The sequence below is a fragment of the Pagrus pagrus genome (assembly GCF_965226575.1).
Source record: "Pagrus pagrus genome assembly, chromosome: 2".
NCBI lineage: Eukaryota > Metazoa > Chordata > Actinopteri > Spariformes > Sparidae > Pagrus > Pagrus pagrus.
In genome coordinates, this window is record NC_140186.1 from 25,650,026 (window position 1) to 25,661,027 (window position 11,002).

Below are 11,002 nucleotides of genomic sequence, written 5' to 3' on the forward strand. Positions count from 1 at the left end.
ATTCCTATTCTTTCCATCTGGAAGAAGACAAAGCACAATAGTGAGAGAGACCTGTGGTTTTGTCTCAGCTTTTTGCACTTGCTCTCTGGGTTTGGACAAGTGGTTAAAAAATGCAAGGAATCATAAGGTTGAAACGATCTATATTTAAATGTCATTGTCTCTTTTAAACAGCACTGTTCTTTTTTTATCCACTGTCTAAGTATTTCTGGTTGGACAGTGTTTTTATTTAATTGAACTTGGTGAAAAATAAAACAAATATCCCATCTGGAAGCATGGAGCTATACAATTCTTTTTCTTCTGTAGATATCACATATACAGTACACTGACTTCGAAAATCCAAAAGCATGAAATACCGTCTTAGTTAAACAATAATATCAAATCCATTTGGAATAAATCCCTCCAACGTTTGCACCTATTTCTTACTCGCGTCAATGGAGTTCTGTCTGGAGACCACAGGCTCAGAGCGACCCTCTGTTGCAAAGGGAAACAGTAACACTAGCCTGCTCGCTGACCAGAGTTTCAGTAATGGCTTTCAGGGTGGCCCACTACATGCAAGGAACATGAGGGTATTCAGTTAACACAAATGGGATGTGCTCGTAACAGTGACCCCGGAACGAACAGGGATGAGGCATTGTGTGTTTTGAGTGTTTTACAAGGACATCAATGAAAGGAAGGGTGGTAGGTTATGTGACCCCCATCAAAACGGCTCCCTAGTAGGTTTGCATAAATAGACACTGTTGTGATACAAGTTGAAATTTTTCCAACAAAGATCTTTATGTGAATTGTTAAATAATTTTTCCGTGAAAGAAATCGTTTGAGTAAACGTAGTAAGTAAATAAATCTGGTTATGAGACTGCAAAACAATATATTTGACTGAATATGTCTGTATCAAATATAAATGTCGGGACAAATTACAGCAATAGCAACTCTAATAACTGGAGCCCAATTAGTAAACACAAGTAGAAGGATTAAACCATTAACAAGGCACTGTGCAAAGGTCTTCTCACTGAAGGGATCCACTGAAGAAAAATGCAAGAAAGCTCAGATGTGACTGGAAAAGACGCACTGAGGCTCTGCTTGAAATGCAACGCAGAATGATTCTCTCGCTCCCACAGTCAGAATTCACTGAGTTTTGCAGTCGACGTCCCCGTCCCCGGTCCCCTTCAGTTTCTTCAGCTCCTTCAGTAGCTCCTGTTCCAGGGTTAAGATCTCCGTGGGTTTCTTGTACTGGACAGGAGAGAAGAAAAAGCCATTTTTTCAAAATTCTCCTCAAATTTCTTCCTGCAAATCCTTCAGTATAATCATGTTGAAAGAGTGTAAAATAGATGACAAATATCACGACAAGAGGAATTATTGTAGGCATACAAAATGTGATGTCAAGAAACTCAGGAGTGACAGGTGCACAGAGGAAAAACTACAAAAGACTACAAAATCTAAAGGAAAAAAACATCCTCATCTCATCCTTGTGATTCGCATTAATTAACAAAATTAAACTTTTATGGACACAAACATTGTTTGAGGCAAATTCCTGGGATATTTTCTTTGGATTTGTAAAAAGAAAGAAAGACAAAAAAGAAGTGTTTTTCAGATATGCTTGTAATTATTCCGCTGAGATGATGAACACATATCTAAGAATCAACCTCTGATGCATACAGCTGTATATTTAAAGTGTTAGGTAATATAACATCAATGGTACCGATTCATTTAGTTAACATAGATGTGTAGGACTTACGCTGACAATTAAAGTGTTGTTGGCGTGAGTGAAGCTGAGGGCGGAGCCGTCCAATGGGAGCTGACTGCGATCTAAATCAACAACACTGAACTTCTTATAATACCTGAGAAGACATGGAGAGGATGTCATAGGTCTTTCACGCCACTGTATAGACTAATGTATTGTAAACAGTGCCATCTATAGGGTGGACATGAGGATTACATGCAACAACTGAACAAAACAGAGGGAATGAAAAACAAAACAAAACAGTGCTCTCATGCAATTTTACTTTTTGTTTGAGGTTTTTATGATGATGCATCGCTCAGATGGCTCCACTGAAACACTGAAGACATCTTTGGGGTAGGGAAGGTTGCGTATTCTCCACTGAAAGCTGGTCTTTGTGTCCTTACGCATGAACACAGGCTGTGGAAACAGAAATCATTCAAATGCATTTTAAAGAAATGAAGGAATCAAAGTGAACTAAAGCAAAGAAATGAGGTGGTTCAAGTCAAAGTCATAGATAACATCGAGGAATACCCACGTTGGAGCAGTTCTCCTTGATCACCTCCGAATCCGAAGAAGTGACAGGGCCTGCAAGTGGCTCCCCAACCTCCACCTGCCATGTGCCGTGAGCTCCAAGTGTGCTTTTATGTCGCCACTTTCGGACTGTAAAGTACAGAGGTTTTATAAGATACATAATCGTCAGTGAAATTCAGAATGCTGCTGTGTGCAGTTCACCACCTGTTGCTTACCAATGAGCTCATCTGTTTTCAAGTCATACTCTTCTGCCATTTCTTTTCCATCTGTGAAGAGGTAGTGGATCTTCCTTTTTCCTGGAAGTGGACATTTATTAAGATTTTTCATACAAACTAAAAAAAAACAGCATTACATGTGATCACTCTGAGGATAGTAAGCAATATACTAAACATTTATTTCACTCCAGAAACTACGGTGTTTAATTAATTTGTGTTCAACTTAAACAGATGTATATATGTATATATGTAGATCTATAAATAGAAAACACAATGGATGGATAAAGTGTATTGTTTCACAGATCACTGTGAGGTAAGCAGAGATGCTAACAGATTTGCTAATTAGCTGAGATGCTTCTGTAAAGATTGTACCTCTGATATTGGACACATTGGAAATTGTGCTACATTGGCGACGGGTTGTTGATTACCTCTTTTACTTAATGTATTTTACTGTCTACTTATTAAACAACGTTAAACCAACGCGTGTAATATGCTGCACCGGTTGTGCCACCTGCTTGCTGCTCAGTTAACAGTAATATTAGCTGGAAAGCTAGCTAGCTAGCTAACAGTCTGATTTAACATAATGAAAATAACCAACGTTTGGCAAAGCGACACTGAATCCGGCGAGCTGACACGGGCAAATCTTTACATTTGAAAATATTTTCTCCTCCTTGGTTAGTTACTCACCATCGTGTATTAAAGCTGTTTTCTTAGATGATTTTAGGGTATCAATCCAGCTCTGCACAGCCATGTTTCTAAAGATGTTGCTCACTCGGCCACTTCCGGACTCAACGGTATCCACAGCAACCGAGGTGAATACACAAACTAAATACAACAAATATTTATTGAAGTAATTCAAATTTTTCATCGTAAAAGCTCTATAAAACACCGCACTATATGTATATATTAGGGTATGATTTAGATATAATAAAAATAAAATAACAACAACCCTGAGCTGAATAATTGACCCGGAAGTGAAACATTTGAATGGAATGCTGTCCGTTCTTCTGGTTTCAGTACGAATGGTTCCATCTGAGCAGGGGTAAGAGCCAAAACATTACATTTAAAGAGTTTTCTGCTTTCAATGTCCGATTGTGTTTGGATATTTCGGAATGAATTTAAGTGTACTTTAAATGTTGAGTGAAAATGATAATTGAAAGACCGACGGCTCGGTGTTTCTAACGTTAGCATAAGCTAAAGGTAGTTAGCTAACACAATATTGTGAAATCAAAGGTTGATTTCTCTGTTTTACGGGTACAAGCCGAGACTGCTCCCACTTTGTGCTATTTGTGTCCAAACAATATATTTACTCATCCTATGAAGTAATCACTAATGTTGACAATGCAGAGCAACTGTACGAGAAATGTGTTTGGCTGTTTTGTACTAAATGTAAGTTATTCGAAATAACAGACCTCAATCAAAGTGCAGTGCAAAGTAAAGTACCTGTTACTTTACCTGAGTACTCGCATTCAATGCTACTTTAAACTGACAGTTCCATTAGACTTCAAAGGGAAGGATTGAATCTTTATGGCAGTTATGTGACAGCTACAGTTACTAGTTACTTTATAGATTAATACTCTACTTTCAGCCTTAGTGATAATGCTATCAAATCTAATGAAACATCCAGTAGTTAGAGTAGTTCAAATTAGCTCCACCTTGACCAAATACAACAGTTAAATGCAACATACACATGAATACATTAGTAATAATAAACCAGTATTATAATGTTCATAACTAGAGACCATCTTGAGATGGGGTCACACCGGATTCAGACCCATGACTCATGGGTCATTACTACTTATAACATAAGTACTTAATACTTATGGGTCAGACTGCATCCATCTTTGAATTTGGCCGTCATTTTGATCTCAGCTACACACCTGTAAAGTTTCCGGACTGTATCTTCCATGGTTTTGATGCTATCAGCCAAAATCTGTCCGCAGACAGACAAGTCAGGCATATGAACGCCTAGCAACATACTCAAGATCACTTCTGTGGTATTTCCAGCTACAAAAGGTGTCACACACACAGACTCACAAGGTGAAAACGTTACGAGCTGACGCTGTCACGGCTGGTAAATATGGCAGTAGCAGGGGGCACCCTGTCCGCACAATGTGTGTCTTAACTTTTGATACTAAAGATGATAATACTTACAAACCTTTGCAGGGCCTTCAATGGAGTATTTTTACAGTGTATTTTTTTCACCCAGTCAAATTGTAACTAAAACAATGGCAGACTTTACAATATTAAAACCAAACAAATGGCAGCCCCCTAGATATTTTTTTCAAGAGTTTAAAACAATTCAGTCTATTTTCTAGTGTAAACCCACCACATACTCACCCAACTCTGTTAGTATTGCTATGTTGGTGGTGTAGTAGCTTGAGTTCCAGATTTGTGGTTGTGTTTTACCCTTTAACTTCACAATTCTGCTTCATGTCACAGGCCAAAGGCGTCCCCCTTCAAGGAACCAGATGGAGCCTCGTCACGGGATTCTGAAAGCCTTTCCCAAAGTTAAACGTGTCAAAGTGTTACCTGGAAAGGATGCACCCCCAGTAAAAAAGAAACCTGATGAATGTGACATCACAGGTTGGTACTGTTTTTGTGTGCATGCCTCTGTGTGAGAGATAGTGACTGAAAAAAACATGAAGATAGAGCAAGAAAATAATACACCATGCTGGTCAAGAGTACGGAAGCCCTAAAGGGCCATGCATTTATACATTTTATTTCCTCCATTTTCCTGTGATAACAAGTTAATTTCATCTCGAGATCTTGAGTTATTATCTCGAAATAACAACTGCTGTTTCCCGAGATAACGGGATAACTTTAGATCTCGAGATAACGAAACTTTGTTTTCTCGAGATAACGATATAATTAATTTGAGATCTTGAGAAAACAAAACGATAGTGTAGTATATTAAATCATTGCAGGAAACATCATTCAGTGTAGCAAAAAAAATTCATCAGGCTCACTTAGATTGCACCGCCGATATAGCTGAAGCCTTGCTAACCGTCTTTTTAGATTACGCACACTAATGTGTATATTATCTGTAATAGCAAGGCATAATGCTATTTCAGCCTGTGTCAGGCCTTGATTGAAAAGATATGTGATGCGGTGATCGATATGCTCCTGCTTCTCTGACATTGCTACACTGAATGATGTTTCCTGCAATGATTTAATATACTACACTATCGTTTTGTTTTCTCAAGATCTCAAATTAATTATATCGTTATCTCGGGAAAACAAAGTTTCGTTATCTCGAGATCTAGAGAAAATTATCCCGTTATCTCAGGAAAACAGCAGTTGTTATTTCGAGATAATAACTCGAGATCTCGAGAAAACAAATGAAATTAACTCGTTATCCCGGGAAAATGGAGGAAATAAAATGTATGAATGCATGGCCCTTTAGGGCTTCCGTACAAGAGAGATAAATTAAGAGAAAATGAAATACTGACAACACCGAAATAGAGTCTGGAAAATTTATAATGGTAACGCATTTCTCTCTTCTGTCCTAGGAAACACTTTCAGTGGCACCACAGTGTACATCCTGCCTGCTGGAATAGGAAACGCCAGATCCCAGATATTTCAAAGACAAGTTCAGCAGAATGGAGGAAAGACGGAGAGTTCACTCTGTCCCAGTGTCACTCATGTTGTTGTAGATGACAACATGGACATGGACAGGGCTCTGCGCTTACTCAAAGTGGCTTGTATGCCCTCTGGAGTCCAACTGGTGAAATGCACTTGGCTGAGCCTGTGCATCAGCGAGAAACAGCTGTTGGATGTTGCCAGCTACAGTCTGCTTTTACCCCAGAGGTTAATGAGCTAAAACTGTTATATATGTTAATAAAGCTGTTGTTATCTGTATTTGTATCTCATGGTGTTTCCACTTTAACATATATACAAATACTTGCACAAGCCATGGTGGAAATGCATCTGCTCTTCACTTAAAATTTGAGTGTTTACAAAAATGTTCTCTCCACTCAGGGAATCTGAAACAGTGCATGAAACTATTAAAGAAGAGTTGCCGGATGTCAAGCCTGCTGCAGAAACTATTTTAGAGCCAGTGTCTGATCAAACCAAGCAAAAGGAGGCCATAGACGCGGTAGGTGTCCAAGAACACACAAAAACAACAAGAATGTGTCTGTTGGCTTGTTATTACAGTTTTACATTACCCTTCACTCTCAGACCGTGCCAGACACCAAAGAAGAAGTACAAGGAGAGGAAGACGGGGTCTCTCAGAACGACCTGGAAGCTCTCATCACCGGCCAGCACCCCAAAGAGGAGTCTCCTGGCCCCAGCCTCGACCCCAGTCCGGACTCTGCTGCTCAGAAGGTGGTCTCAGGGAAGTGGGTCTGTGCCCAGTCCTCTCAGTCCAAAACTAATAACTTCAACAAGCACATCACAGACAAACTAGAAGTGCTGGCCAAGGCCTACACACACCAGGGGGACAAGTGGAGGGCGCTGGGCTACTCCAAGGCTGTCAACGCACTGAAGAGTTACCACAAGCCTATTACATCGTATCAGGTAAATGAACGCAGATGTTTTCTACATTATTTTGTTGGTAAGGTCAGTAACATGTAGTTGTTGGATACACTGTAAGAAGTAGTTTTTGTTCAATGACATGTTAAGTTTACAATACAGGGATTATTTTGCGTATATTGCTATTTTATGATAACCTTTCCTTTAATTTGTTTTAGGAGGCCTGTCAGATCCCAGGAATTGGGAAACGCATGGCCGACAAAATTGATGAGATCATGGAGAGCGGTCACTTGCGGAAGCTAGATCACATTGGGGAGGCTGTGCCTGTACTAGAGCTTTTTACTAACATCTGGGGTGCAGGAACTAAGACTGCGCAGCTGTGGTACCAACAGGTAAAGTACACACACACACACACACACACACACACTGCGTCAAAATATTAGAGGTGTTCTGGTTCTTGAATTTACTGTTCAAGGTTCATTTATTTATCATTTAACAACACCAGGGTTGCAAAACAAAACTGAATTTGGTCCTTTTATGCTACATCCTAGGAACAACAAAAACAAAATAAACTATTTTAAAGAGTGGCATGTGGAGGATGAATTGAGGAGTCTCAAGGCCTGAGGAAGAAGCTGATCCATAGTCTGACTAATGAACTCAATGTGACAGTTTGCAGTTGAAGGACTTCAGCTTTGCACTTTCTCTTTTGGGACAAGGGTATTATATTCAGTACAATTTTCAACACAGTGACAAGATATCCACTTGTAGTGAAAGAGATAAGTCCATAATAAAGTTCAGATTGAAACTAAATAGTCTGACTGCTAAGAGAGCTAGGCCAACTGAGTGCCGATATTATCTTATCATATATATATGAAATTGCAGCCAAACACACAGTTCACAGTCATGTCGGATGAGATCACTCCCATCAGGATAGAAATGTTTAATCATAGGATAAAAGTTATCATTCAGAACAACTTTGTATTGAGTCGACCCAAACCATGACAGCAAAGGATCCCCCACAGAATAACAGAGCCATTGTTTGATATTGTTTTCCTTTCATTTGTCTGTATGTTTGAGGTCACTAAGAAACACTGTCACCATTATATGATTTGTCATAGAGCACTGACAAGTTATTTTCCCACGCAGTACTGATCTTGTCATAACTATTTAAAAAACAAATTGAACAGTTCATTATCTAGAATGTTTGTTTACATTATACATTAAGAAATACATAGTGTCTGTCAGGCCATGGATCCTAATTAATTAGGAGCTCTTTCATCGGAGGCTTTTTAAAGTGTGCGACCCTCATCACAGTCCTTAAGGAAGAGTAAGTAGGGGGTTGGAAATGACATTTAATCCTATTCAAAATGGCAATAAACAAGTTTTCTGCTCAAACGTATCATTAGAAAGTAAATGTTGATTGCACAATAATGACAACATCTGCGTTTAGATTGGTTTCCCATAACCTCACTTTAACTATGGTATTTTGTTTGCCACCTGGCATGAATTCTCCAGGGAAAGTGAAGGCAGACAGGGACCATTTCTATCTGCTTTCACATCTCTATTGTAGATTAAATGAATTAATAAACTATTGCTACTTTGAGGAAAACGCAAAGCAATCTCTAGTCTTTGTCACAGCAGCGCTAACAATAATAGCAGCTGCAAATGCTAGGAGGAATAAAGTTGTCTGTTTCCACTTTAAGTTAATAACTAAGGCAAGAAGGAAACTTTTATTCTCTATCCTTTGAACATGGTTCTAAAAATGTTATTTGTCTTGTAGGGATTTCGCACATTGGAGGACATCCGCACAAAAGCCCACCTCACCAACACTCAGAAAATAGGACTGAAGCACTACGATGACTTTCTAGACCGAATGCCTCGAGAAGAAGCAGCAGCCATAGAGACAGTGGTAACGCACCTTCATTTGTCCTGTCTGTATTATCTACATGTATCATTCTGTGACGACGACTGAAATATGTTTGCACCCTTCACCACTTCTGTAGGTGTAGACAAGTTTACATAGAGGTGAGAAATCTTTGAAAAAGTTTGCTTCTCTAACCGACAGAAATTTGGAATCTGAGGGCTTAAAGCAGGAAAAAGTTTGTGTCAGCGTTCTTTACTGCCTGATAATGTGAAAACCAGACTGTGTGCTCACAAAGTGGAGCATCCCAAAGGGGAAAACTTACTCTTGAAAGTTGCTGCATCTTAAGTTAGCCAGATACCTGTTCACTCCAGAGCGTTGAGCACAACGCTAGTTGTTTTCATATTGTATTACTTAGATTTTCTTTTTTCCTCCAAAGCTGCCAGGTAGAAAGTGCACATGAGATAGATGAGTAAAGCATGTGTACTCCCTCAGGCTTGTCAGAATAATATGTGATGCTTTAGCGAGCTTACCTCCCAGTATTTGGCTGGAATCAGGTAAAAGCTTACTTGTTTGCCAGATTTTTTACAAAGCATCACTTTAGGATAGATGATAGCTTCTATTTTGTGCAGGTGAAGGATGCTGTCCAGGCCATAGACCCACACCTGGTGGCGATGGCATGTGGCTCCTACCGCCGGGGAAAGGCCACATGTGGAGATGTTGATGTACTTATCTCTCATCCTGATGGCAAGTCCCACAAGGGCACTTTCAGCAAAGTGTTACAGAGCCTCCATGGTAGTGGTAAGCTCCATCTTTTTTGGGGGTGTTGAGGGTTTTCTCATGTCGCACGGTTTGTTTTTCTTGAGAGAAACTTTTAAAAAACTTTTCATTTCTCAGGGTTTTTGACAGACGACCTTGTGAGCCACGAGGAGAATGGAGAGCAGAAGAAATACATGGGTGTGTGCCGTTTGCCAGGACCCGGCCAGCGCCATCGCAGGCTGGACATCATAGTGGTGCCCTACAACGAGTTCGCCTGCGCGCTCATGTATTTCACCGGGTCGGCACACTTCAACCGCTCACTGAGAGCCCTGGCAAAGACAAGAAACATGAGCTTGTCGGAGCATTCGCTGAATGAAAAAGTGGTGCGGCAGGGTAGCTTGAAGGTGTATGGCGGCACTCCACTTCCCACACCGACAGAGAAGGATGTTTTTCGTGTTTTAGGCATACCATACAGGAAGCCTCATGAAAGGGACTGGTGATGAACGGCCCGACACGATGCATTTTCTGGTTTTATAGAAAATGCTGATGATGAATGATGAATTGCAATTATGCTCAAACAACAGATTTTAAGGATGTTTTACTGCTCCACAGATCATGCAAGAGCCCCTGTTTGACTTGAATGCTCATTTTTAATGTACAATTTAAAGGGTTGAGTTCACTCAAATCTTATTTTTAACCTTAGCTGCATGTTCAGTGATATATGTGCCGAGATGTTTCGGCGTCCACCTCTGAAACCTCTGCTGCCAGAACAATACAATGAATTGAATTTTATTGTAGCTCCACAGCCTTTAAACAATATTATTTTTAGAGACAGCATTGTTAATAGATACAAGGTGCCCTGTGGGGTTCTCTTGTAAACAAAATGTATGTTATGTTTACATTCACTTTTAGTCGCCATGGCACATTGTGAGGATCCTTAAGGCCAGTCAAATGTGTTAAATGCATCTCCTTCCTCGTAAAATATTTGCAAAGCCAATTTTTAAAAAAATATTTAAAATCATACATTTTTAACGCACATCTTTACTAGCTAGTAGTACTCTTCCCTGCCTTGAATCCTTTGAAGTGATAAATGTGTGATAAAAAGGGTGAAACTGGCAGCAGGAATGTGTATAATGTCGCTCATGTGCTCGCTAGTACATCCTCATGCACATACTCCATAAGCTTCCATTATGCAGGGCTGGCATCAAAGGTTTTAATGGCAAATATCTCAAAACTTCAACAGATAAATCCCAACTTGTGAGTGAACTAACCCTTTAAAGACGTGTTACTATGGGAAATGCTTGACACTATATTTTATGAAAGATGACTAATGATAATAAAACCAGTAAAGGGTGATAGCGGCTCTCTTCCTGTGTCTTCCTTCATTTTTCAGAACAAGCTTCGGTCTAAAATGAGAAGGCCCTTACAGCTGCAGTATGTGCA

The 11,002-nt window shown here is 39.8% G+C and overlaps 2 protein-coding genes across 2 annotated transcripts; one reads left to right on the top strand and one right to left on the bottom strand.

Moving 5' to 3' along the window:
* Positions 1-123: 123 nt before the first annotated feature.
* On the bottom strand, positions 124-3,265 carry dpcd (deleted in primary ciliary dyskinesia homolog (mouse)). The gene is made up of 6 exons (XM_084371137.1): positions 3,151-3,265; positions 2,464-2,544; positions 2,253-2,377; positions 2,001-2,134; positions 1,733-1,835; positions 124-1,227 (listed from the first exon to the last, which is right to left on the bottom strand). Exons 1-6 carry the CDS (start codon positions 3,212-3,214, stop codon positions 1,123-1,125), a joined length of 612 nt encoding a protein of 203 aa, XP_084227263.1. The 5' UTR covers positions 3,215-3,265; the 3' UTR covers positions 124-1,122.
* Positions 3,266-3,343: 78 nt separating this feature from the next.
* poll (polymerase (DNA directed), lambda) lies at positions 3,344-10,915 on the top strand. The gene is made up of 9 exons (XM_084370939.1): positions 3,344-3,505; positions 4,906-5,049; positions 5,976-6,273; positions 6,445-6,562; positions 6,646-6,984; positions 7,158-7,331; positions 8,720-8,848; positions 9,433-9,601; positions 9,698-10,915. Exons 1-9 carry the CDS (start codon positions 3,451-3,453, stop codon positions 10,057-10,059), a joined length of 1,788 nt encoding a protein of 595 aa, XP_084227065.1. The 5' UTR covers positions 3,344-3,450; the 3' UTR covers positions 10,060-10,915.
* The last annotated feature ends 87 nt before the right edge of the window (positions 10,916-11,002 follow it).